This window comes from Phyllostomus discolor, chromosome 6, assembly GCF_004126475.2.
Source record: "Phyllostomus discolor isolate MPI-MPIP mPhyDis1 chromosome 6, mPhyDis1.pri.v3, whole genome shotgun sequence".
NCBI lineage: Eukaryota > Metazoa > Chordata > Mammalia > Chiroptera > Phyllostomidae > Phyllostomus > Phyllostomus discolor.
This window is the reverse complement of record NC_040908.2, coordinates 80,420,964-80,448,535: the sequence shown is the minus strand read 5'-3', so window position 1 is coordinate 80,448,535 and position 27,572 is coordinate 80,420,964. Positions and strand designations below refer to the sequence as shown.

Below are 27,572 nucleotides of genomic sequence, written 5' to 3'. Positions count from 1 at the left end.
GGTACTAAATGATTTCTTTTTGTTACATACTCTGTTACTCAGACCCTCTCCTTACTCTGACACTGTTTCTGCCCACAGCCACTTGGCCGGATCCGGGCCTTGTTCCCTGCTCCGTTGACCCAAATCAGTACCCCAATGTTCTTGCCTTCTGCACAAGTTTCATATCCTGGAAGGTCTTCACATGTAAGGCTCATTTTCTTTGAAAACTAGGATTTGAAGGTGGGGGAGAGAATGTCAGTAAGAAGGGAGTGGGTTTACAGATGAGTGCAGGAAGAAGCCATTATCTCATCAGCTCGGTTGTTGGCAGCCACAACTGGGAAAATGTAAGTACTTTTGGCAAGAATCTCTATATGAACTTTCACTTCTTCTAGTGTAAAATCTTTTTATTACATGGAAACAGTAGCTGGAATCATGGACATAAAAGGCAAAGAGACTCAGAGCTTTCTCCTTTTCTTATGCTCTTGACCATTCCTCCTTTGTTATGCAGGCTCCGGCCACCTGTAAGCTGTGTCTTATGTGCCAGAAACTTGTCCAGCCCAGTGAACTGCACCCAATGGCATGTACTCATGTGTTGCATAAGGAGGTGGGTGCTACTTTCCTTCCTCATTTTCCACTCTTTCTTTTCTGACAACCAAAGTAGTTTTATTCTTCTTGCACATTTTAGTGTTGATGCTTATCATTAATATCTAATTTTTTGGTAAATTGTGGCATAAACATCAGCAGAATTCAGAATAGTGGCAGCCAGCTTCCTTTTACTCTTCCAGCTTCCTTTTACTCTGTTCTCTATAGGGGACTTGATAAGCAATTCATAACAGAGCACTGATAGGTGACTTTCTTGAAAAATTGATAATAGGATATACATATCTAGCTGTTTCAAATATAGCATTGTTGACAGACTGCATCGATGAGAGGAATGGAATAGAGAACCTGAATGAGAGATTAGTAACTCCATTAACAGAATAGCTTGAAGGCGTGCCTATTAGAGATTATCTATCCAAACTGACAAATTATTCCTATATTTATGGTTACCAAGCAGAGTTAAGTCTCTTAGCAGCTGTATGAAAGAAGTATGATTATTTTTTACTATTTTATTTTGCTTATCTTGTTGTAACTAAAGGTAGAAACTGAATTTACATCTAAATTCTTGATGGAACATTCTGAGAAAAATTTTAAGGTGATGTGTATTAGCAGATGGAGGCTCATTTGAGCCTAAGTGGATCATGAGAAGGAGCAAGCCTAGCTATTCAACAAAAAAGCAGCTTCACACTATTATTAGTTGATTGTTCATGTTCCCTATAAAAAGAATAGGTTCTCTTGCTCTGAAGATTCTTTTGGGGGTAAGAATCGATGAAATCAACCTTCTAGTCCCCCACAGTAAGAGCTTTTCTGACTTAGTAAATATTTCTTAGACCCATTGAATTTTAATAACACTCTCTCTCCTCCTTCCTTCCATCTTTCCAGATAAACCTGAGGTATGTCTTTTTTTCTTTCCAGTGTATCAAATTCTGGGCCCAGACCAACACAAATGACACTTGTCCCTTTTGTCCAACTCTTAAATGACGGACCGGATTGGGTGGAAGAAGAAGAGAAACTGATGTGAACAGGAAGCGCGGGTTCAAGATTTCTAAAACTCTATATTTATACAGTGACATATACTCATGCCGTGTACATTTTTATTATATAGGGTAATGTGTGTATAGAAAGTCTGTATTCAAATGTTCGTAAATGAAAGTATGTATATTATGCAAAATGGTCTGTCCCCTTCACCATGCAGTCCCTTTGGGGGATGCAGATTGTAGCTAAGATGATATTTAGTTTGACCTTAAAATTATGATATTGCTGCCTAAAGCTGTTTCCAAGTATAATATAAAAACCATTAGGAAGCTACTGTTGCTCTAAGGCTATCCTACTTTGATTTGGTTCAACTACTAGTCCATTTTCTTAAATCTTATGTATGCAGATTTCAGCCCTGGTGCTCACCCACTGTCCAAATGGATGTCTTGCTTACTGAAAGCCTCCCAAGCCTCAGTGTGTTCTAGCAACTCTGCTTCAAATGGAAAAATGAGACTGATTGAGGAAAAAAATGTAACCCTGATAGTTTGACTTTTCATTGAGTATTTTACTCTGTTAGCTCTTATTTTTTGTACATAGACTTTAGGTTTATAGAATATTCTGTTTTACATCAGCAAAATTCACAGTCTTAAGAATAACAGCATAACCAGGTCCCATTTCCCTCACACCCTCACAGACTTCTGTTCCTAGATAGTCATCTCTAGAAATTAGCACAATCTACAGGTCTCTTCTGGCAAGCCATCCCTTGCCACCATGGACTTGGTCAACCTTGTCAAGTCCTTACCTCTCCGCTTGTATTTCTGGTCTCAGTCTATCTAGCCCCACGCCCCTTCGAAAGTTAAAGCAGATAGTTCACAACCAAGTTGTGTGGTGACCTTGGATGAGCTCTAGGCAGGCACTGGGGTGAGGAGGAGTCTGCAAAATTATTTTCAGAATGATCTTGAGATGCTGGGTTTTAATTTTTGAAGCAAGAAAGTGATAGAGGGCACGTGTCTTGCCCTGGGGAAAATGGAGACCAAAGTGATGTGAAGAGAGCTGAGGTTTCAGGTCTGTATGTCATTTGTTATATGGACAGTTATCTGGAACTAGATCATTTTTCCAACTCTACTTACTGAGCAATTCTGGTTTATACCTAGGAAAACTGTGAGTCTGTTAGAGCTTCTTTTCTTATCCTTTTATCTTTACCCTTAGCAGAAGTGGCTCCAGCACTCTTCTTTTTTAGAATTAACAACTGAAAACTTAGTGTCAATTTTAAAAAATATATATCCATGGGAAAGGGTATTATTATATCACCAACAGCTGAATTTTTTTTTCCATTCTGGGATCTGGAAATGCTTACTCACACTAGCAATACATTAGTATAGCAAACACTGTTAGTTTTCATGTTCATCTAATTCTGTCCTTTCTGTTTTTGTTACTTTTTCTTTGTCTTTCATCCTTACCTGTCAGCTCATGGACATATTCTTCCTCTTCTCTTGTCTTACTTGCCCAGATTTATTGACTGACATCAGTCTAAGGAACTGGATTTCCCAGAAACTCCTGGGCATCTTGTAGGGTTATTGAAATGGCCTGAGTGGGTTAATGAAGTGACATTAATCCACTTCCCTTGGTTAATAAAATATGAATGTCTCCTGTGTGGTAGCTGTCATGATCAGGAAATGTGGCAAAATGGAAGAGCAGTTCCTTTGTTCTTTTTAATTGGTGGAGGATTCATTTTTTTTATTTTGTAAACTTAAGATTTTATTTCCCCTCAACTTCACAGCAGCCTTCAGGCTACCTACAGTATATTTTAGTATAATCTGAAAATTTAGAAATTAGAAGTGTATGTAAAGAATATTATGTTTCTTTGCACAAGTCTTTTAATCCAAAGGAGGAGAAAAGGAGAAAGTAGATAGGGGGGTTTAACCACTACCTAGTAAAAGCCCTTGAAAGCCAGCTACAGCTGGAGGACAAGTGTTTCGGAGATTTGTGCATGGGAACTGAAGCCTTATTGTTGCTCTTTCCTTTTCCTTGTGCAGGATCAGTCAGAAAGCAGCACTGAAGTTTTGGCCAGCCTTGCTCTCCCTTTCCTTCTGCCCGCTGGCCTGTGGCAGGAAGAGCCATGCAGTCAGTGAGAAAAGCCCCAGTACAGTGAGGAAAGTGGGGCAACCATTTTTCTGGAGTAGAATTTAAAAATAGAGACATAGAATATATATTTGTACAGGCAAGAAGCTGTGGTCAAGATTTTTCTTCATATACTTAGAGTTTATAGTTTCAGGGTAGAAAGGAAGTTAACTGTAAAAAGCAAGCCCAGGTTTTCTCTTAAAGAAAAGTAGGACAGTGGAACTTACTAATGAAGGGATTGAGTTTTATGCCCTGGAAAGAACTGAGAAAAGCAAAAAAGTTTTCCTCAACATGGGTAGAAATTATAAAGCAGAATGTGGCATTTTTATTCCATGGTAGCAATTCTGGAGGTTTATTTACACAGTAAGGTCCGAGCTGGAAATAGACAATCTCCAGTCTTCCTGTCTGTCATAATAGTTATACGGTGTGCCCAGTCAGCCAAAGAAGCACCAACTGCGGGGGAATGAAGAGAATCCAGATAAAAAAACTATGACTCAGTGTTCTTGATTTATTGGTTTATGGCTTGTGGGCAGCTGGCTGAGGCCAGGATTTCCAGAGGCCCTTCTTGTAATTCCCTCTCCCTCATCGGGTAATTCCACACTTGACAGGTCCCATATCTGGAAACAGTGTATTGACCATGTAAGGAATAAGATCCAGTGGGTATACCAGGAAAATTCAGCTCTTCTCACTAACACTGGTGTCATAGATGACTGTGGTAGAAGTGATAGGTAATGAACTTGGTCACCAATATATAGCCCAAGAACCAGCCTAGATACCCAGCTACTGTTAGGAGTGGGGAATAGAGAGCAGAACAGGAGAAAAGGGTAGATTCCTTTGACAGGCTCTCATGGTGAAGTAAGGAAGCCCTAAAGCTGCCATCCACTCTCCAGGCATCCTTGATACTGAGGGCAATGATGCTATAACCTGAAAGCCTTGTGTTCCTGACACTCTTGGTATAATACTTGCGCCACAGTGGCATGCCTTAGCCAAATAGACGGAGGGTGAGATAGAGAGGGTGAGACCTCATTGAAATTGCTCTGTATTATGGAAAGGTCTTACTACAACTTAAAGCTGAACAGGAAGAAATCAAGCATGAATAAAGGGCATCACCCCTATACCTGTTGAATGAATCTTCAGGATTCTGCTTTCAAGGATTATTAGGTAGGAGAGGTCTCCTGTCTTTTCTTCTTAGCACCTCAGCTGCAGAGCTCCAGAGGACTAGGGATTTGGGGGAGGGAGTGAAGAGGTACCCAGCAAGATGAAGCCCAGCCCGGCTCTGTTTGCACTGTTCCAGTTGCTTTCCATAGGGCACTGGGGTTTAGGAGGGTTGGGATATTTCAGTGGTACCTAGCATATGTAGAGCAGTGTGTTCAGATAGAGACAAGTGGAATCAGTAAGGTAGAAATTCATCAGTTAGAACTTCTTACTGAACACTTTTCATTTAAGAAAGCTAAAAAGAGTTTTTTTGTTAAATAAGCTCTTCTTCCCATCTCACTTTTGGTCCAGCTGCAGCCGCAGAAAAGAAAACACTGGGAAGCAACACCATCTTACAGAGATGGGATTCTGTCTCGGAGATGAAGTCCGAAACTGGAACTGGCGAGAAGTCATGCTTCTACCTTTCCTAGCTTGGATCCCCTTGTGTTCCCTGTCTTTGCACTCCCTCTTCTCCTCCTCCAGCCACTCGCATTTGTACAACTATTGAGTCAAATTGCTTTTTAATTCAAGAGGCAGTCTTTGCACCAAGTTAGGCTCATTGATACAGTTCCTATCCCTAACGCAAAAGCAAACTGCATTCACTCTTACTGACTTGGCAGCAGGGAAACAGACTGGCCCTTTTCTCTTCCAGGTACTGCAGAGACGCCCACTGGGATCACCTGGGTGGGAGCCATTACTTCTGGAACTAAGGAAAGAAGAATACTTTGGGTTGGGGGATTGAGAGGGATGGTGGGCAAAGACTCAGGGTTGAAGTTTCAAGCAACAGAATTCCCCAAGTCAAGTTTGAGGTGACAAGAGTATTCCTGTCACTAGAGCTTGCTTTCTTTCCTGTTTCCTACAGGTGCAATCCTGTAACCCACCTTGCCAGCTTTTACTTCTTTTCTGTCAAGGCAGAGGCATTTGGTGGGTGGGTAAGGGTCCTGAGGTGTTCTGGCCACAGGTGCCATCTGTTTCCTTGTGACCAAATTGGACCAGCCACCCAGATGTGGTCCAGGGGAATCTCTGCCTTCTGCTCATGGGCCTCCTCACTTCAGCAGGGAGATGTCATCAGCAAAGTCATCGTGCTGATGGCGTAGACAGCGGAGGCAACGCCACTGACACACCATGAGGCAGAGTGGCAGCATGAAGAGGGCGCAGATGGCAGCCATGACATAGGCTATGGTCATGAGGGTTGATTCATCTGTCTGTGGAATGTTGTAGCCACAGTCGTCCATGTCCAGGGTGACAAACGGGCCTTCTACTGCTGCTGTCCTGAACTCATCGTGCACTGGAGAAAGGGCACATGTGAGTGGGCAGGTGTCATCATAGAGCAGTTTGCATTATACAACAAAAAGAACTCCCAATAGGCCTTGAAATTAGCCCCTGAGAAAGCTGTCGAAAGTCAGTGCTAGGTGGAGGCATGTCTCTGCTCCCCGGTCATTGGGAGCAACAACTTTTTTCTGTGTACCTATGTAGTATGGATGATAACTCAAAAGTCAGTTGTTCGAAGTTGACTAAAAAGCCCCATATACATCTAGTAGACTCATTTGGCACTGCTAAAATCTAGTTGCAAGATAGTTGCTACCATTCTGAAGTGGCATTCAACCTTGCCATATAGCAGGTGACAGGGTCACTGTAGGCTCAGCCTGCTGCCCTTGGATCTATAGCTTCCCGAGGTGCCAGACAGCTCTTGCTGCCCTGGGTATCCAGCAGAGGTTACCAACCCAGGCAGGCAGTACAAAAAAAAGCATGAGCACTGACTCTGGCTTTTACCCAGTGTGTTGACTGGCTTGAGGCAACTGTTACCTCCTAAACTGATGGGCCCAGGTATCCTGACTGCTGGACAGGGAGCACATGGATAGACTGACCCCATACCCTGGTGTTCTCACCATGGCAAGCACTGACAGCAAAGCCAATTCGTTTTCTTGCCCGATCAAAGACAACGTAGAAGCCCTCCATGATAACTGCTCCCATAACTGTGCCCGTGGATGACTGTGAGATGGCGAACTTGTAGCAGTCGTCTTGGGATGTGGCCACATCTTCCACTGGCCGCAGGTATTGCTAAGGACAAACAATCAAAGACTTAGACTCTTCACTCCATCCATCTCCCCATCTCTGCATTCTAGGTATCTATGTCCTTGGGCCAGTCTTCCCTTTGCCATCCCTGAGCTCTGAAGGGTTGTTTTTTCCAAGAGCCCTTTACCACTGGACACTTGTCTGTTTTGTCTTCCAAATTCTGGGAAGCCATGCCTGCTGACTTTCTATATGTACTGTGTCTTCCTGGGGTTCCACTGACTCAGGTTAGGGACGTACCTGTGGAAGAATGGTGATGCGGAAGGACTGATTGGTGACCTCACTCATTAGGTAGAGTGAGATGACTGGGAAAATGTTCCAAGGGGTGGTGCCTGCTTGCCAGCACACTAGCTGCTCCCCTAGCCAAAAGCCGTCTGGGAACTTCTCCGTCTGTGTTGGTCAGAAAGGGATAATGAGGAAACAGCCTCTTTCACCATCTTGCCTCTCCCATTTCCGCATACATTTACTGGGCCCTTTACAGTGGAACATGGGTTCTCAAACTTAATTCATTCCAGAAGGCTGTTCAAGAAGCAATTTGTTCAAAAACAGAATCATACTGATACACATTCTCTCCTTTGCTGCTTGAGAGACGTGTGGCCGATCATACAGGTTATCAGCATGAAAAAGTGGTTGGGTTGAGGATAGAAGTTTTTGACAACCAAGACAATTTTTCCATGAACAACTTGGTTGAGAACTGAATTGTTCAAGATGGGAGATGTTCGCGAACCAAGGTTTGACTGTATTTGCCTCTCCTGGAATATCCAAACTGGAGAAAGGGAACTGACACCCAAGAGTTAGAGGAAGAAAGCGGCAGAGTGAGGCCAAAACCTTGTAGCAGATGGATTGTGTGATGAGCAAACAAAGGAGTTTTAAGAGCATGCCCTGGCTGGTGTGAGCACCGGACTGAGAGTCACTGGTTTGATTCCCAGTCAGGGCACATGCCTGGGTTATGGGCCAGCCCCCAGTTGGGGGCACTCGAGAGACAACCACACATTGATACTCCTCTCCCTCTCTTTCTCCCTCCCTTCTCTGTCTAGAAATGGGCAAATAAAAATTTTTTAAAAAACAAGAAAAAAGTTTTAAGAGCTTTTAAATAGAAGGGTCTCAGTGTAGACATTTTGGCTGTTGTTAAAGAATGTGACTTTCACAGACTTCCTCTGACTTGGTCATTTCTGTGCCCCTGTCCTTAGTCCCACTGACCGAGGAGGCTGCCTTGATGGATCTGACTGCAGCTTCAAACACTTTCTTGGGCAAACGAAGATTGGTGGTGCCACTGTCCACGATGCTCTTATCATAGTTGTACTAAGAGGAGAAGAGAGGGTTAGAATAGTCAGGAGCCTTTTTTGATGCCAGGGTCTGGCTGGAGTCAGAGGGGTGAGTTTGACTGGCATCCTGCCTGGGTTGGCATCGCCACTTCTTATGTATATATCCTTGGGCAAGTTACTTAGCCTTGCAGCCTCAGTTTGTGAATCTTAAAGGATGATAATAGTACCTACCTCAAAAAGCTATTATAAGGATTACATAAATTAATACATTCAAAGTGCTTAGAATGGGGCCTGGCACAAAGGATGCATTTAGTAAATGTTAACTCATTAGCTTGGGTGGGAAGGCAGTCTCCAAATCTTGAAAATAAAAATATCTTGTGGCTTTAACTTTTCAAAGTACTTCTAAATCTGTTCTAATTTAGCACATGTTAAGAATCTAAGTAAGGAAGACCCACATGATTGAGCTGCCATTTATTGGTTACTACTATGTGCTAGGCATTGGGGTAAACACTTTATTCATTTTCTCTATCTTCACCACAGTCTTTCAAATGCTGTTTTTACCTGTTTTGTAGATGAGGAAACTGAGACACAACACAGTAACTTGCCTAAGGGCAGGTAGCCAGTACATGACAGAGCTAGAAACCCAGGTCTTCCTGACCCCAAAGAAGAACTCTTACATATATCATCATATCATCATATCACACTGTCCTACTAATGAATTGCCGAAGGCCATAAAGCAAGGCAGTGACTAGGGTGTGGATATGCAGTTGTTGTTACTAGACCATAAGCCATGTGGCCCCTGTGAAAGTGCTCTGCCAGCCCCTTGCTCCAAACCTCAGGTCCTCCTATGTGACCCTTATACTCCTGTTTGTTCTAGGTTCAGTCCCCAAGCCTTTCTCCAGGTCCTGCACCTCTGCCTTGCCCTCCCAACCTCATAAACCAGGGTCTGACCTCACATTGTCTTGCCTCCCCCCCTTATGTCTCCCTGCTATCTTGGTTTTATTACCTCCTTGCAGTCCATTTTCAGATCCTGTCCATTGATCTCCACCCGCACAATGATCACCTCATAATACCACTCTCGTCGGATGGGTGTGTACCAGAGGCTGCCTGTGTACAGCGAGTGGTCGATACCCCCAATGATCTAGGGAAAAAAAGAGGCAAGTACCTGAGTCCCAGCACAGAAGGCCAGCGAGTCACCCTGAAAACAAGTGATAGGACCAGTAATTTCTGGGGTTAGTAAGGTCCCGTACAGATCAGCTTTTTCATCTTCTGCTTCTGATCAAATCATGCCCCAAAGTGACTTACAGCTTCTTAAAATATATTAAGGATATGTCAGGGGAAGAGACTTTCCAGATTTTTAATTATTTGTTTCAGAATTACACAGTTCTTGATATGAAGTTATTTAAACCTAAACTGGCACAATAAATGTTGAATGAATGATTATTTGCCTCTATAAATTTTATTTTTTCTGCTTGTTGGAGATGGAGAACCATTTACTAGTTGTCCTAATTAATTAATAAATAGGTTTTTAAACTTCCTACATCTTCGCCTCCTGGTCATCAGACTGAATAATCTTAATCCAATAGGTATTATTTTCATTTTCTTTGAAACTTTTCTAATTATCTCTGATCCTTTCCAAGTTTACCATAAGTACTTGAATTCTCTCTGGACTAATGCAGGGAAGAAAAGATGGACAAAGAAAGGTGGGGGTAGGGAATATAAAGGTACTAAATAGTGAAGCCCAGGACTGTGGCATGGCTTGGTGGAGGGAAGGGAGGCAGATGGTACCCATCTTTTTGCCAGTGCCAGGACCTCCCTTCTCCTAGGACCTACTCACCATGCTCCCTCCAACCGAGGCCAGCACTTCTGACTGGTTGAGGGGGAAGCCAGCACCACATAGCTGCAGGGAGAAGAGGTTGGGAACGTGGGTCTGCTTTACCAGGGAGTCAAAGAAAGGCTCCAGGGAGTCGTCAGGCTGTGGCAGAAAGAGACGAGGAGTGAGTCCTCACACAGAGGACCCTAGTGGACTGTGGCCAGCTCCCTGCCTAAACTGGAAGGCAAAAGCAAAGACTTGGGGATTGTTCCTTGGGAAAGACCATCTTGAGGTACTGAGATGTTGGGGAGAGACAGGGTTAGGAGACACTGGCAATGCAAACAGGAGAGTACTAATGGGCCCACGGATCTATAGGAGCTTTGATCTGTGCCTAACCTGATTCAAATTTATGGGACCCTCTTATTCTTAAAGATCTCATAATTAGTAGCAAACACAGCCTATTCTGTACCTATCACTCTGTCTCACTATAGTTCTGTTCTCCGTAGGGATTAACTTCAGACTGCCTTTAAAACTGATTTGTTTCCCTCCCTTAGTAAGTTCCTCCCCTTCTCTTTCCCCACTCCACCCCTGTGTAGTGTGCAATGCACAGACACATCTAGAGCTAGCTAGGCCTGTTCCACTCACCCTGGCAATCTCAGCATAGGCCAGGCCCAGGATGCCTTCCCAGTTGGAGCCGTTGATGAAGAACTTGTCCGACTCAGTGATGGCAGCAATGTTGGCACGTACTGTGACATTGGGGCCATGGGGAATGCTCACCAGGTCGGTACCCAGCTCCCCCTCCCACTTGCCCTGGGTGTAGGGCACATACACGCCCTTCCGGAGGTCCCGGTATGTGCTGGACCTGTGAAAATGGAGGCGGAGATCTATGGTTGCATGACCACAACAACTGGTACAGGGATCCAGCATCAAAGCAACTCCTGAATGCCTAGCCTCATCTCAGGGGCATTCTAGATAAGTAAGATAGATGCTCCCAGTCTGCTCAGAAGACTCCAGGGAGATCAATCACCCAGAATATAATGTAAAGTGACCTGGCCGACCAATGAGAGGAATAGACCTATTGCTGGGGTTTGCTCTCCTGTCTCCATAGCTCCTATTTCTAGATGTTGAGCTCAGGTCTTGTGAAGAACAAGGCTAGGCTTTGTGTATTGTGCTTGTTGCTGCTAAAGGGACAGCTAGTGGGCATCTCTTGCCCACCCCACCCTCAGCTCCATCAAGCTCCCAGAGAAAAGGAGCCATTGATTCCCTTGCTGCCTTGGGACCCAGTGGTACCATCTAACTGGTAGACAAAGTGCCAGGCAGGACAAATGTGGAACCTCTACAGGTTCTTCCAGAGAAGGGATTTGCACAAGCACCTCAGCAGAACATGTAGGTATTACACACCACTTGTGTGAAACATGCTTATCAATACCCCCAGCTGTGATTAATCACAGCACTAACCAGGACTTGGTGTGTCTCATCAGGGACAATGACAGGACTAGGACAAGAACCTGGAATAATTCCCTTTCATTGTGAGCACACCTCACTCCCTGACCACTTTTTTCTAGATGGGAAGTTAAAGGGGAGGCAGCCTCAGAAGGCAGGAGTTGGAGAAGGTGGCTTTGGCGTCTTCCTAGAAGTCCAAAAGTGGGATTCAAGCCTCTACTCACATATTTTCACACACAGAGATGCCTCAGACACTAGATGTTCTCATGCCACTTGCTGCTTTTATGCCTCACTGCCTCTATTACCTTAAAAACCCACTTCAACTCACCTTTCCACCAGTTAGCTAAATCCAACTGCTGGAGCTTTGGGTAATGCAGGAGGAGACATTTTAGCTTACAGTCCCTTAGACTGATCCAGGCAATAGGGTTTATGGAAGGCTCTTTCTTCACCTCTGTGAACTGTGCAAAGCCACAGAGAGTGACCCCTGGGTGAGGACACAGTGAAGCGAGCTGTCACACAGCCTGCTCAGCCTACACTTAACTGGTGTTGTCTGAAAACTGAGAGCCACTGAGTGGGTGTGGAATGAAATCCCCTTGTCTCCCCATTCAGGATGAGAGAAGGAGACCCTGAGATTGCTCTGGGAGCTTTGGGGCTACTCTCCTTTCCCTGCCACAGGAAGCTGCCTGGCCTCAACACTGAAAACTTCCTACTGCCTCTTAACTCACCCTTTCCCATGGTACATTTCCTTAGATCCACCGCACCCCACTCTTCTGCCCTGGTTGTTGTTGCCTTCTTCTCCATCCCCTCCCCCAGCAGGAGGAAGGGGTCTGAAGACTAGTCTTTCTGCAGCCCTCTCCTTTTCTCTGACCCTTCTTGTCCCTGTATCCTTGGGACATATTATCCCCTCCAGCTCTCCCCAGGACTCACAGCTGCCTCTGGTAGTAGCGATGCAGGAAAGGGTGGGGGGCAGCCCCCACTGCAAAATTACTGCTGCCTGTGTCCACCAGGATGTTGAGCTGTCAGAGAAAGGGGAAAGAAAGATGTTATTGACAAGGGACTCTGGACTCACCACCTCGGGTCCTTCACCCTGCCAGCCACATGTTCTCCTTTTAAAGCGTCCATAGTGAAGCATCCATGAGGCAGGATTGGGCAGGCTGGCAACCACAGACACAACATGGGTCCTGTGGCATCCTCAACGTGGCCTCAGAGACCTCGTGTCTGCTTCTGTCTTCTCTGTAGAGTCATAGCATTTTCTGTGTTATCAGAACCATATTATCTCTGTGTATGTGTTGTCTCTGTCCCTGTCTCTCTCTACCCTCGATTACCCCATACTTTCTTTGTGTACCTGTTTCTGTCTGCAGAACTTGCCCTTTCCCTCCTTTTCTAGTTCTCCTAGGAAGCTCATCACCCAGCAGTCAGCCTAGGTCATCCAGGGCCTGGCTTTTGACTAAGTGAATATGGACAGGTGTCTTTTGGTGTTCCTTGCTGTGCAGTTCCTTCTAGCATCTCTCCTACTTATCCCTCCTTCCTCCCTTGATGGCCTTCCTCAACTCCTGTCTTCTAAGTCTGCCTCCCCCTTTAACTTCCCATCCAGAGAAAGCAGTCAGTCCAGTCAGTCCAATCCCACTACACCCTCAAGGCCAAAAGAGGGAAGGCCCTATCTTCAGAAACACAGTTGTGAGTCCTATCTTGCCAACCTGCCATGTCCACCAACCTCAGCTTCTCCCCTGACCTTAGGGCCTTTCATTTCTGTATCCTCTTTCCTCAGCGCAGGAAGTCAGCTGGCCTTGGTTTTGGTGCAGGCTCTGACCTTGTCACCTTGGGCAGGTCAGCATGCTTCTCTAGGCTCCAGTTTTTTCCTCTCAGCCGCTTCTTCCTGTGGTCAGCGGTCCTCTGTGGCACTGCTGACCACACCTCCTCCAACACCTGCTCAAGCTTCATGGCCTCAAGGACACCTGTCCACCAGCACCCTGGCCCTCTGACCCCACCTCAGCCCTCCTTCCTGGGCCCCCACTCCTAGCCTTGTTCCCATTTCCTTCTATGCCCTCTTCCCTGACTCCCCCCCGCCACCCCCAAGCATCCCTCTCCCTGGTCTCTGAGCAGCCACTTGCTCCAGATGCTGTGCTTTCAGAGAGAATCAATAAAGCTGGAGGCACAGTGGTTCAGATTTCAATCAGCCAGGTTAATGATTAAAAAGGCTTCTTCATCCCAGGGTCCTCACACCTGCCTGCCAGAACTCTGTCCCCATCACCAGGTCAGCCTCATATTGGCAGGGATCCCTGCTACCAAGGGACCCCAGAGAGAGAAGGTCTCCTCCACCACACTGGTCCCACAGCTATACAAGGGAGAATTGCCTGGAATGTGTGCCTGGCCAATTAGAGGAAAATAGGACCACTTTTTACACTGGAAGGGACCTTTTATCTGGGGACTCAATGCCCCAGCTGTTCCAGACACAACCCCTCCTTCCCACTCCTCTTCACTCCTGCAGGGGGTGGGGCTCTTTGCAGGCCACCCCCTTCCAGGCCAAGAGGCCCAGTCACTCTTGCTGCCTGCCCTTCCAGTCCTAGCCTTTCTCTTTGCCTGAGGAAGGTCTTCCCCTTTCACCTCAAAGGGGATCAAACCCTCCACTCCCTGACCACTTAGCCTCCCTTTCTTCACCCTCACAAGAAAATGGACAACCAAAGTAAGCAGTTGCCATTTCCTCTTGAGGAGGGTCTGACTGTCTGTCTGCCCTTTGAATATGATCTTGCCTCTGAGAGAAGTGATTTTTGGTCCTGTCCTTAAACATTTCTAGCACAACCCCCTGGGAAGCTGCCCATAGAGGCCTCTTCCAGGGCAGGGCCTTCAGCAACTGAGCCACCACACGCACTGTCAAACAGGGCAATTAAGGGTGGCTGGAAAGAGGAAAATAGTGGTGTGAGGGCTGCATGCCACCAAACCTTCTACGCAGACACTCTTATCGAGGGAGACCATGTGATGGGACCTTCCACATCCCCCACACCAGCCACTGCAACCTGCCTGCAGCTGCGTGAACCAGTCCTGTCACTCCTCCTGGCTTGAGAGCTGAATCGCTCCTTCCTTCTCAGACACCTACCTCATTAGTCAGTCATCCCTGCCCCTCAGGCCCTTAACCACCCTGCCTTCCCTGACCTTGACTCTCATCCCCAAGTCTGGATTCTTCTTATTGGTATTTACAAATGCTTTGGTCTATTCGTTTTTAAAAAATCTTTTAGATCTCACATCCGCCTCCAGCTAGCCTCTTTCTCCTCCCTTCACAACCAAAGTTCTCAGCCAAGCTGTCTTCATTTCTTCACCTCCCACGCATTCCTCAACCCATTCTAAAACTGAATTTCCCCACTATCCCTCCCCCCACTATAAAACAGCCCTTACTACAGTTACCAATGATTTCATGTCACTAAATGCAAAAGACACTTTCAAATCAGGCCTCACGGTACTTGACTTCTCTGGAACATTCAACACTGCTGACCTCTCCCTCCTTGAAACACTCTTCCCTGCATCTGCCCAATGGTTGTTCTCCCAGCTCTCTGATCAGATCTTCTCTTTGCAGGCTCACTCCTCCAAGCCTGGGCCTTGGCCCTCTTCCCCTCCTGCTGTACTCTTGTCCTAAATCATCTTGCCTGTGGCTGCAGCTGCAGTTATCACCTCTGTGCCTAGGTTTGTAGTCCTAGCTCCCCCCACCCCACCAACTTCTTTGAGCTCCAGAAGCACATACCAAACTGCCTGAAATCTACTTCAAATTCAGGATGTCCAAAGCTGACCTTACATGGTCCTGCCCCTCTGTCTTTTCCCAGTGTCCTCTGCATTAGTGAGTGGCATTGCTATCCATCTGTTCCATAAATCGGCAACTCAAAGACATCCCATTACCTCCCTCTTCTTCACACTTGTATCCAAACCCTCAGCAAGTCCTGTCCCATGAACCACCTGAGAAGTCTCTTGAATGTACTAATTTCTTGCCATTTCCCCTTGCCACCCCTAAGCCCAGGTATCATCATTTCATCCTGGAATACGACTGACTGGCCATGGCACATCCTAACCTCTCCAACCTGTTTTTGCACTGTCTACAGTGGCCTTTTTAAGGTGTAAATTTGACCATGCTCATGCTCCTATGTCAATGGTTTATCTTTGCTATTAAATTAAACTGCAAAGTATGAACATTTTGAGCTGCTTGGTGATCCAGCCCTGCCTGCATATCCAGCCTAGCTTGTCCCATCTTCCCCCAAGCCCTCTACCTACTTGCCACTCTGGCCTCATTTCAGGCCCTCAAACCATCCTCCTTCCCATGTCCAGCTGTGTCTATTCCTCCTTCATCCTTTAGTCTGAGCTCAAAAGGAACTTCCTAAGAGAGAAAGACCAGGCCATACTCTCTTGTTTAAAGTGTTTCCATAGAACTTGGCACTCTAATTTCACATTGTCTCTCACCTCCCCTTGTAACTAGTTTTTTTAAAAATCCCCATTGTGTATCAAGTGCCTGGCAATAACTATTGCTTGGATTAATGAATGGTTAAAGGAAAGAAAATGAGGAAGAGCTCATCTACCCTATATTTGGGGTGAGGATGGGATCCCTCAGCTGGCTCCCAAACTGTGGGAGTTTTTAAGTTATAGTGTGGCTCTATCTGAGACCTGCCTTCTTCTCACCCGGTCCCCTGGTTTGACGCAGGATGTCAGTCTTCAGGCAGCCTGAAGTCCAGAAGCCACCTTACTTCTTCCCCTTGCCTCAGGTCCTTGCCACCTCAGGAGTCTCTGTAGCTATCGCCTTTAGATGCACGGGGACTGAAGCCTGGGGGTCAGGGCTAGGTCAGTGCCAATTACTGAACAAAGAAATACACCCTGGAGCCTCCGAGGGAAGGCAGCTTTGGGAAAGTGCTAACAAGACCCACTGGAGAAGGAACACCTGCCCATTTCACGCTGCAGTCAAGGCTCCCCTGGAGGAATCTACAGCAATAGATTCTGGACAGTGAGATAGGTACTGAGCTGGTGAGTTCAGGGTAAGCTTTGTTCCCCAGATCTCAGCTGCCTGGGCCCCAGGTCTCACTAGCAGATTACAATAGCTCAGATACTTCTGGATGAAAAGAGACAGGAGTCATCTGTTCATTAGCCTGGAGAGATGGGGCTATTTCCACTTCTGAAAGATCTGTACTTACTGAGATCCATAACCTTTCTTAGTAGTCTATCCAAGGGTCTTACCAGTTTTGCAAGCCGCTGGGGAGGGGACTTTAACCCAAATTATCCTACTTCTAATTCTTCTAGTCTATTTCCTTCTGTGGGGGCCTCAGAGTTGATGGGAGGAGGGCTCTTAGATTCTTATATAACAAGCCTTTTTGCTAAACTGAGATGTAGAAGCCCTTCTTCCATTTTATTCAGAAGGAAACTGAGACAGTGTGAGAGAGCCACTTGACCCATCTTATACTGAATACAACGAGCCACAAAGCCAGGACAAGTATCCATTGGTTCTAAGCCCAGCTCTGGTCTTTCATCTTCTTGACCTTACTGAATTTCTCATCTGGAGAAGAAATATATGGTGGATTGTTACATTAATGAATCACACCCCTGTATCCATGCCCTGCTGTTATCCGCTCTGACACCGACTCTGGGCTTAGCCACATGACTTGCTTTGGCCAATGAGACATCATCAAAGCAGGAAAGCAGAGGTTTGATAGGAGCTTATGCACTGGGGATTGCCCTCTTGGAATGTTGCTCTAAGGCCGCATATGAAGAAGTTCAGTCTTGCCTCTTGAGGGTGAAACACTTCATAGAGAAGATGGTCCAGCAGGCCCAGCTTAGTCTGGTCCCTAGCTAACCCATCAGCTGAATTCAGCCACCTGATTGAACCCAGGTAAGACTGGTAAAACCATAAGCCAATCCACAGAATCCTGAGAAATGAAATGGTCCTTGTCTTCAGCCACCAAGTTTTCCAGGCAACTGATACAAAACTATCTGAATTGAATCCTGAGATCCTTGACCTTGGTAGCCTCTAACCAACCATAGGTCAACTCCAGTGAACCTCTCTCATCACTTTTCCTCTTCCTCACCATGCTGCTCATAAAATTTCTCAAAAGCACAACAACCTCTTACCTCTGCAGCTTTGCATATACTGTTTCCTTTGCTTAAAATGTGCTCTCCCTGTTTTGTCTAACTTTTCTGTTCAACTTTCAAGTCACAGTTTAAACATTTTCTCCCAAAGGTTTTGCCCCAATGCCTCCAACCAAGATTAGCTTCCTTCTCTTGCAGTCCTGAATAATATCTGTGCTTCTTAGTATATCACTCACCAAACTTTTAATCGTTTCTCTAATGCCTGTATGCCCCACACTCTGTGAGCTCCAAAGGGGTGGGGGCATGTTTGTATTCTTATTACCTAATTCTTACCTAGCCCTCGGTAGTGCTCCATACAACTACCTGAAGTGATGGCAAATGCCTCATATCCTGTAGTTCTCTGTGACACCACAGGCTCTTGGTATTAATTCTCAGCCCAGGGGTCTTTGACAAGGTGATTTTTTAGTCTGGTACTGTGCAGGGTGATGACAGCTCACACCCACCCTACCCATGCAATATCTACTCAGGCTCTTGGAGCAGTTGTAGTCACTTCAGGACTCCTTGCTCCCAGAAACACTGGGCCAGCTTCATTTGCTTTCCTAAGTGATGTTTCCAGATCCAAGCTTGCCCAAGGCAGAGAGGAGGAGGGAAGGAAGAAGGACTGAGAGCCTAACATCAGCAGCTGTGCCCTCAGAGTGGCTGAGGGCCAGCAGGGTATATAGCTCGTGCATCAAACTGAATCTAGCAACTGGGTCTTGTCCAGGTTCCATCCACCTTGACCAAATCAGCTGACCCAATGGGAATGGATAGTTTTTCTCCAGATGTGTCCTTTGCTTCCATTTCTCTCTCCAGGATGAAGCTGGCAATTGATACCTGGGAATAAGCAGGCTGTCAGGCTCCCCACCTTGGGATGGTTTTGTTTTGTTTTTTAAAGAATCCTAAGGTGGCTGCATCATGCCAAACCTTACCTAGTGTGCTCTTTCCCCTTTATACAGAATGCCCCATTTTCCCCAGCCTCAAATCCAGCTCAACTATTTGTCAGGTCTTCTGACTCAAATCAGATGGTGGATTCAAATAGTCAAAAAATAAACATGTCTGTCTTAAAGATCAGATCTAAGACAATCATTTTCAAACTTTTTTTTTAAGCAGCAGAATGCTTTTCCAACCTTTTGCAGGATCCCAGTGTACTAAAGAGAGAAAAAGCAGAGACGTTTTGTTTCAAGAAGAGGTGTTAATTCCTCTGTGTCTGTCCCATCCCCAGTGGCTCTTCAGACAACCCTTTATCACCTTCAGCCTCCATGAAACCCATCAGGAAAGCCCCAGTCTGTGAGATATCATGGCTGCTATTGGCTACCTGTTTTTCATCGTCAGACAGTAAGTCCTTCCTGTTGTCTATCCATGTCCCACTCACATGCAACTGGCTTTAATCTTCTCTGAGCCAGCACTCAGTTGAAAATGAAGCTAGTCTGAGGCATAAGCCCATTTTCCCTCTTGGGACCTGGGTCATGCTCAGCACATAGGCTTCCCTGCTTGAGCCTTTGGGAGATACCAGGGTTCACTTCTTTTGCTCCTTGGCAAAAAGTCCATAGGTACAGGGAAAGAATAATTGGTGGGGTTCATGGCCCTCAAGAGGCCAGTCAAGGAGACATCTAGCTTGGACACAGTGGGATTACATTTGGCAGCACAGAGGGTAACCCCGCAGGGCCATAACATTCTGGGAGGTCTGGGGAAGGACTGGCTGGGCTGGGAGGAAAGGGAGCTCAGCCAGTTTGCTCTGCAGCTTTGTCACAGTCTGTGAAAGAAGACCTGGGAGCCCTGGCTCCCCATGCCGGTCCCTGGGATTACTGATTTGTCACTCACCTTGGAGCACACACTTCACTCTCAGGACCCACTGGGCACAGCACCTGCTTCCTGGGCCTCTGGGTGCATCCTACCCCGGTGAAGATTAGGGCAGCTCTAGGACCTGGAAAATGGTCTGGCTCCTTCCGAGAACTCTCCACTGCCCAGGCCCCCAAGAGAAATGGATCCCAGTAGAAACAGAAATTAGTTGTCAGGTAGAGAGGGCTTCCCTGGCTCTCTTCCTGGATTTTCTACCAGAAAATCTCTGCTTTAGGTCTTTATCATAGACAACAAGAAAGTTTCCTAACCTTCAACCTTAGGGAGAAAGTACAGTCTTTCTCAGTATCCCCCAATCCCAGATAAATTCTTTCTTTCCTGACCTGGGGAGACAGAGGAGAAGTGAGTGAAATGACATCATGAGGGTTTTCAATCTTTTTAGTATCAGAACTTTAAAAATAATTTGGAATTCCACTGTATAAAAACAATAAAAGCTGAGCAATTCTAAGAGGACCAGGAGACTTGGGGTCAGGTGGGAGCCAGAGAGCTTGGGGAAGTGGTGGAAGGTACAGACTTGCCTTCTTTCTTTTCTCCCAACCCTTCTCCCTCACACTTGTGGCCCCTTTATAGAATTCAACAAACCACAGCTTGAAAACCATTCTGGGTACTGGGGAGGAAAACAATGTGGCTGTTCTTCATTTCTGAGATTTTGAACTCTTATTGTTTTCTACTTCCCTAATCATTTTCTCTTGCTTCCCTGATCCCTACTGTTGGGAACTGCCCTGCCTGGTTTCAGAAGCTGTAACACCCCCCACCCCACCCCGCCCACCAAGGCTAAGGCTGAGTGAGTGACCTTCGGACCTTAAGCCACTAAGGAGACAAAGCTTATCTCCCTGGCAGGAGTGCTGCTTCTGCTCCTTTTACTTCATCCATAACTGGCCCCCCAATGTTTGATCGGTTAGTCAATGACAGGTAAGATTCCCCAAGGGGGGAATGACTTAAGACAGGCACTATCACAGGGAGGCCCCAGAAAAGGATTTGGGGGACTATAGCAAAAGGGGGTGATGGACCCTCACCCCTTGGCTTTGACATAGCCTGAGTTCTCATTCTCTCTGTGAGAAGTCTCCTAATCTCTTGGCTGCCTTACTTCCCCTGCCTAACTTAAGCCTGAAACAATGGCAGAGGGTGGTGCAGCCCTGTGCTGGAAAGGGTGGGTTCCCCAGGGTGATCTGGCCTAAGAAGGAATATATAAACTCCTGTGAAACCTGCTTTGCTAAGAATGCTCTCAATTAAATAATAAAGGTCTGAGCAGGAAATGAGTTTGTCTCGCAAAGTTTTGTAGCCCTTTAACTAACAGACCCTGACTCAGAATAGGCCCTGAGAGTTCTTTGTATGTTATGTATTGTTTGATCCTTACTACCTGACAATGATTAATGAGCTTTACCTGAATTCTTGTGCAAAATGAACCCAATAAAAGCCCATGGAGGAAAAGACTCTGGGCCCTTCTCCTTTGAGAGATCAGCCATCTTTCCTCCCCAAGCAGGTCATGTCTTGGTGGACTTATTCTCATCTGTGGCAGCTGGTGGGGGACCCTGCGGGCAGAGCACCCCACACCCTACTCTACACACAATGTCCGTTTCCTAGTCATTTTTCTTTTGATTCTTTCAAAGAGCAATTCATTTGCTAACTTGGCTTTCACAACCACCTCTCTGCAGGTGACTCTGTGTCTACCTGTCCAGACCTAAATTCTGTCTCCTGGTTTCCAGATCCGCATTCTCTGATGGTTGCTGTGTCCATTCACAAAAATGGTCCAGTGGCATCTCGAAGTCAACCAACATGTCCCAGACTGTAGAACATGAGAGACAACCCAGTACTTGGACTTGGAACCCAATGACCTGGATTTGAACCCTAGCTTAGTTTTTCTTTAGCTAAGAACTTTGGGCAAACCACTTAATCTCTTTGAGCCTCAATTTCCTCATCCCCAAACTAGGCATGCTAATACATATCCCTTGTAATTAAAGCAGAATAATACATATGGAATTTTGGAAGATGATTTGTGCTTTAAAAGTTTGCTCTTTTTGCTGTGTTCCCTGACACAAATACAGTCAGAGAGGTTGAAAGGAGAATCATCTTCTCTTCCTTTTCCTCACCTGGGCAGAGACCAACTGGGTGAACTGACATGTAAATGCTGGATCTCTACAGACCTCTCCTCCTTTCTTTTATTTATTTATGTTTATTTTTAAAAAATTTTAATTGAATTTATTGGGGTGACACTAGTTGATAAAGTAAAATAGGTTTCAGGTATGCAATTCTACACTACATCGCCTGTACACTGTGTTGTGTGTTCACCACTCCAAGTCTCCTTCCTTTACACTCTTTTACCTCCCCCGCTCCTGTTCCCTCTGGCAATCAGACCTTCCCTCCTTTTGGACCTCATTGCCACCACTCTCAGGCCCTTGTATCTTAACTTTGATTCTCCTCTCAGACTCTAGAACTATCCAAGCTATCCTCCACACCATTAATTCTCTATCAGTGTATTGCAAGAATTTTTAAAACATGTAATGCCTGACTATTTAGTCAAGAGCACTGAGCTCTTTTTCCTTAGATTGTCAAGTTGAAAAAACAAACAAACAAAAAACCCAGACAACACAATAATAGCCATCGGTGTGAATTAATAAAAAATTATACCTGTTTTTTTTTTGTTGGATTCTGTGTGCTGCAGAATTTTAGTAATTAGTTTGTGTGCCATGAGATGAGAGATGGTGGCAGTCACTGCTCCACACTGAAGTTGTGTTTCTGGAACCGAAACTACACTAGACCATTCCCCTTCTCATATATTCAGCATGACGTCTCCTGCCTCTAGAATAAAACACAGACTACACTCAGCCTCACAGCATCCCGACCACAACTTCTAGCTTCTTAGCACAGCCCAGGCCTCTCTGCCTGAAGTGTTCCTCTGCATGGCTCTCTAAACAGCAAAGCGCTCTCCTCTTTCTCGGCCACATTCATGCACTACACTTTCGAGAAAGCCTTTCCCAACACCTGTCACAAGTAGCTACTTCTTCTGCACCTCCAAGACTTACTGTTCTTCTGTTTGTTCCAAATGCATATGTTCTTGTATGTTATTTAGGTGTTTACATGTCTGCGTCTCACATCGAATTTTGCACTTTCCAAGTGCTAAAACTATGACATTATTTTTCTCTTCTGCACATGTGGATGCTCAACAAACATTTGTTAAACTGAGTCGACTATCACCAGGTTTCAACCCTAACAACTAAATTATTATCCTGTGCTTGGATAGTGAGGTTCATATCATTCTAATGAGGTGTCATTCTGTCACTGAGAAAAAGAATGACAACACATTCACCAGGGCTCCTGCTTCGCACTGACAGCTGCCCGCCAACAGCTCTACTTAGAAGTCTTACAGTTTATCAGTCACCCATTCCATGTTGTTTAGGGGTGTGTTCTGAGCCTGGTGCTGTTATAGATATTGGATAAAGAGAAGACGCTGGAAAAAAGAAATGAAAAAATTTAAAAGATACTTCTCTCAAGAGCTTGATGTTTTAGGAGGGAGACACACAGTTATACATTTGGATAAGTGTAGTAAGGGAGATATGAGCAGATATCATGAGAGACTGGAAGAGGGATGTTTGCGATAAATTCTTCTTCTCTCCAAGACACACTAATAGGTGGCATGGTGCAGCAGGAAGAACAAAGGCAAGACAGCATCTTAGCTGACCGGTCTGCCACCTTGCCAGTGGTTTACCCTTTGAGTCCCTATTCCTTCTGTTAGAAGATATGAATATAAAGAACAAAAGAATCTATATAGAATACATTTTGAAGACTTTACATAAACTATAACTGTAAATACAAGTAGGTATTTGTATATAAGTTCTGAGAAGCCATCCCCTGCTGCCAACTTGCCTATTCCCCCAAGTGGTCTTGCTCTGCTCCAGTTCACCCCAGATCAAAATCACCTTTGACACCTTCTTCCTCACTCTTCACACCTGTGTGACCAAGTCTCGTCCATCTGCTCGTACTGCTCCTCTCACCCTGGTCTTCCCTCCCTTTTCATCTTATCTCAGACTCATGCAGTCCTTGTCACAGCGCCTCACACTGGGGCTGTGTGGCAGAGCCTCTATCCCTGTCTCTGTCTCTCAGTTTCAGTCTTTCTCAAATTTAGATGTCTCTTCCTCAGAGATTGCCTTCTTTATGTCATTCCCCTGAACAAATAAATTCAGTTTCCCCCTTATGTCTGTAGAACAAAGTCCAATCATTATAGCTTAAGATTTAAGGTTTTTGGTAAATTGGCTCTATCTTACTTACCCAAACCTGTAAAATTAACTGGACCGGTTTTCTCTGTGTCTCCTAAACAAACATGCCTAAACCCAACACATGTAACTCATTCTCTCATTTGTTGTAGCCTCTTCTGATCTAAGGGACCCAGCCAGTGTCGGGGAGGGAAGAAGTGAACATACAAATAAAGTACAAGTACAGTTTGGTGGGATGGGAGCCATTTCCCCGCTGAGCATGGTCTCCTGGCTCCTGGCCATCCTTCAAGACCATGCTAACAGCACACCTTCTCTGTGAGGCTTTCCCTAATTTTACCTCATAAACACCAGTGCACTTACTCTTATACTACTGTGGATCAGTGCTTCTCAAACTTGAGAGCACCTGAAATCCTGACTCAGTAAATCTGAGGTGGGGCCAGAGAATTTGTATTTCTAACATCCTTGGATAAAAGAGTCTCGGGACCTCACTTGGAGTACCATGGTTATCGATTAACTTGTACTAGCACTTACACTTTCACCCTACACTAAGCCCTTTTGGGGCAGAAAAATGTATGTGCTATCTCTTTGTGGATCAGCTCCCAAACAATTGCTTGGCACATAGAAAGTGCTCACTTTACCTTGGTCAGAGGAATCTGTCATATGTGTTCTTATAAGGTGCTTACAACAGCCCGCAAGGCAGGGAGATAGGGCAGACTGCTGGGAAAAGGATCCAAGTCACCACAGGGCAGAGGCGCTGGTGTTAGTTCGGGCTTGCAGCTGTAGGGCAATCCATAATCCTTCTGCCTGTGGTCTCCCTGGCACTGGCTCCTTGAGCTGGTATTGAACTTTAAGCCCATTTACCTTTCTCTTAGACATTTATTGGGCAATAAATGTCTCTCTGCCAACATCTGGACTGGGGGATGTAGGCATGATTTCAGGGGTCTAGGGAAGTATAGTAACTGGCCCTCAGTTCTACATGTGTAAAACACTGAGGCCCAGAACACCCAAGTTTTTATGCTTGATGGCATAGCCCAGAAGAGGCAGAAGTACCAGACAAATTAGGAGAAATTGACTTTATATTTACTGGAAGTCAATAACGTGTCCAGCTACACTTTTCTAGGTGCTTCTACCTACATAATCCCATTTAATCCTCACAATTACTTAGCAAAGGAGATCTCATTCCACTCATTTGAAACACAAGGCAATAGCCTCAGAGAGGTTGTATCATTTGCCCAAAGCCACAGAGCTGAGAAGAGGAGAAGCTGGAATTCCTGGTCTGGCTGACCCCAAAACCCTCACTGGTTTCACAGCCCTGTTCTGCGTCCATGTTATGGGGCCTATGCCCAGTTTGCACAGCACATCATGGTCCCAGGTCTCCACTTGCCTCTGACCCCGGCCCCTGACCCCAGTGGGCCAGACAGCTGGGGGCCTAGATTCAGTCTCTGTCCTCACACTGAGGACTGATTCAAGACTGCTCCTGAGTAAGTTATGGTGCACAGGAAAGAGGGAGGATAAGTGAGGGCGACCAGAGCCTTAGACCAGCCAGGAGGTGGGAGGGCCCAAGTGGCAGGGGCCTAGGAAGGCTTGCTTCCTTCAGGTGATTGGGAGGTGGAGATGCATTCCTCTCTGGTCCAGTGTATGAGCTGTTTGAGAAGCCCAGGGAAGTGTTCCCTCTATGCATAAACACACTCCCACCATCAGAGACCCTTCCAAGGACAGGCCTCCCAGACACAGATCCAGGGGAGAGGGGTGCCTCGCAAAGATGTTCAGGCTCAAATTCAAGGTGACACACAGCAGCACACACAAAACCTTCCTGCTACCCGTGTCCAGACTCACCCACAGAGAAAGCAATATGCTCAGAGGTCAGGCACAGCATCCCATGGAGGGCTGCTCATGCCCATTCTCCCACCCACCCACAGAGGTGCAGATGGTGCAACCTCCACCAGCTACTACTTGTCAGGAAGGATGGGGAGAGCTGGCAGTATTTTCGCCATTGCTGCCATGTCCATCTCTTGCTTCCCCCCAGCACTATCAGCTCATGGAAGGAATCTTACTCTTAGAGGGGGGCTCTGTTTCCTTTGCTGTGATTTGTCCTTTCCCTAGGGTCAGCTTAGTCCCCTCTGGCCTGTGCTCCAGAGGCTTGACACAGGGCATGGGGGAGGGGCTGGTGTGCAGATGCAAATAGGGGAGAGGGGAGGAGGAGGGAGGGATGGGGGAAAGTAAGAGTCTGTTCAGGGCTTCTGGGCTAGACTGGAGGGCAGAGTTGCTCAGACATCATGATTTGCTGTCCCTGTGGTAGCCAGGACAGTGGGAGAAAGGGCCTGATCCAACTCTTCATAGTGCCAGGAATGATGGTGGGAACCTCAATTCTGGGAACACCAGAGGGTGCTAGGGTTAGGTGACCAAGATCCAGAGTGGTGGGGCTGGGAGACCAGGTCTGGCCAGGGCTGACACCTGTTCATAGCACCCCTATGGCTTGGCTCCTTCCCCAGGCCAGGCTCTCTGCACTGAAGTGTTTTTCTTGCCCCAAATCCTACAAAAAGATGAATGTGTCAGATGGGAGAGCACTCAGATTAGGGAAACTGGGAAGCCTGTGAAAGGAAAGGGAGCTTTGGGAATGACAGATGATCCCAGAGGAAAGGTTTGGGAGAGGGGCTCTCCCGCCCACTTTAGCAGGGGCCAACATGCTGCATCTCCAGCCTGTCCCCCTCTGGTCATGCTGATGGGAGAGCAGAGCTGGCCTGGTGACCTTACCGTCTGTGGGGGGCTGCCCACAGTCATCTCCACATAGTACCCCTGACCGGACTTGCCCCTCAGGTTGTCCACCATCTCCACAAAGCTGCCCTTCCGGCAAGGGTCCTCTGGCTCCTCCGTGTCCCGAGGCAGTCGCAGGCCCAGAGGGGTCCCCCCAAGCCCGCTCCGCAGAGGCAGACGGATGCCAGGCTGGGTGCAGTGGGCAGGCAGCAGTGCTGAGCCCATCCACAGCAGGAGCCAGGGCAGTGCTTGGGCCATTTCGGGCCCTGGCCTTCAGGCCCTCTGGGCTCCCTCGGGCCCACGTCCGTCTCCGCTGTCCGCCCCCAACTCTGAGTGCTGGTGGTGGCTGCTCAGGAGAGAGAGCCGTGCAACATCAGGGCTCCTGCAGGCCCTTGAACCAGCCCCGGTCCAGGCTGTGGGTATTGGGCAGGAACAATCCGCAGAGAGAGAGAGAAGGAAAGGAGATGGATCTTGGCTACATCTGGCCAGTGGCTTCCAGCCTTAGCGTAGGTCCTGGCGAGGTTGGCTTGGACCCCCTGTGGGAGCTGGGAGGGGCGAGCATGGCAGGTCGGCTGTGGCTGGTTTCCTGGAGCTCCTGGCAGGTTAGCAGCGTAGGAAGGGGCAGAGACGCTGGGCTCCTGCAGCTGCGTTTGCTGGTCGGGCCACCATAATTCAGCTCCCAGCTCCCAGGCAGGCTGGTGAGGCGGAAAGACTTGCGGTGGCTGCTGTCAAAGCCAGGGTGTTTCGCTGTTCCATGGGATTGCTGGGAGGTGTAGTCTTCCCATGGCAGATAGCCCAGCTTCCGGAGCTAGTGAAGGGTTTGGGATGCCCTCTGCCGAGACGGAGTCCATCCTGCAGGACCCTGGCGGGGAAGGTTGCCTGGGGCCTAGCACAGCGGGAAATAGCCATCAGGATAGAGTGGCGGCTGACCTCTCATTCTGTCAGTCCTTACTTCCGCATTTATTAAGCATCCACTGTACGCCAGGCATTCTGCCAGGCTCTGGGACCACAGAGAGAAAGAAGTGCACATGCACCATACAAAATGATGGGTCCCTAAGGGTAGGGATTTTGGGGAAATTGGGGGGATTTGGGAAGACTCGATGGAAGGAGGTGGTATTTAATTGGAGCCTATAGAATGGGTGGGATTTCCATGAGTCTGCAATCTGTGTGCAGATGAGAACCAGAGTCTTTCTGTGC

General features: G+C 46.8%; 2 protein-coding genes across 7 annotated transcripts in view; one reads left to right on the top strand and one right to left on the bottom strand.

Moving 5' to 3' along the window:
* The window catches only part of RNF214 (ring finger protein 214), a 59,704-nt gene extending 56,880 nt beyond the window's left edge, over window positions 1–2,824 (top strand). For all 3 annotated transcript variants that reach the window (XM_028515736.2, XM_028515735.2, XM_028515734.2), the window contains 3 exons: window positions 79–183; window positions 488–583; window positions 1,495–2,824. In XM_028515736.2, the coding sequence (XP_028371537.1) occupies window positions 79–183; window positions 488–583; window positions 1,495–1,560 (267 nt within the window). In that variant the 3' untranslated portion in view covers window positions 1,561–2,824. The remainder of the gene's footprint in view (window positions 1–78; window positions 184–487; window positions 584–1,494) is intronic.
* A 185-nt stretch (window positions 2,825–3,009) lies between these two features.
* BACE1 (beta-secretase 1) lies at window positions 3,010–27,149 on the bottom strand. 4 transcript variants are annotated; one of them, XM_028515737.2, is made up of 9 exons: window positions 26,376–27,139; window positions 12,391–12,479; window positions 10,666–10,882; window positions 10,045–10,182; window positions 9,214–9,348; window positions 8,143–8,244; window positions 7,183–7,332; window positions 6,759–6,930; window positions 3,010–6,157 (listed from the first exon to the last, which is right to left on the bottom strand). In XM_028515737.2, the coding sequence occupies exons 1-9, from the start codon at window positions 26,631–26,633 to the stop codon at window positions 5,916–5,918; spliced, it is 1,503 nt and encodes a 500-aa protein (XP_028371538.1). In that variant the 5' UTR covers window positions 26,634–27,139; the 3' UTR covers window positions 3,010–5,915. The 4 variants fall into 4 exon arrangements, with proteins under 4 accessions (XP_028371538.1, XP_035886009.1, XP_035886008.1 ...); XM_036030116.1 differs by lacking the exon at window positions 7,183–7,332 and having other exon boundaries at window positions 4,007–6,157; window positions 26,376–27,143; XM_036030115.1 differs by lacking the exon at window positions 9,214–9,348 and having other exon boundaries at window positions 4,007–6,157; window positions 26,376–27,142.
* Between the last annotated feature and the right edge of the window lie 423 nt (window positions 27,150–27,572).

What these genes read in the sequence shown, in the direction of transcription:
- BACE1 (XM_028515737.2), bottom strand. Translation starts at nt 26,633, where the DNA reads ATGGCCCAAGCACTGCCCTGGCTCCTGCTGTGGATGGGCTCAGCACTG. An exon ending in TGAAAATGGACTGCAAGGAG is followed by an intron (nt 8,245 to 9,213) that starts GTAATAAAACCA and finishes TTCTCCTCTTAG; the next exon opens with TACAACTATGATAAGAGCAT. An exon ending in CCATCAAGGCAGCCTCCTCG is followed by an intron (nt 7,333 to 8,142) that starts GTCAGTGGGACT and finishes TGACCAACACAG; the next exon opens with ACGGAGAAGTTCCCAGACGG.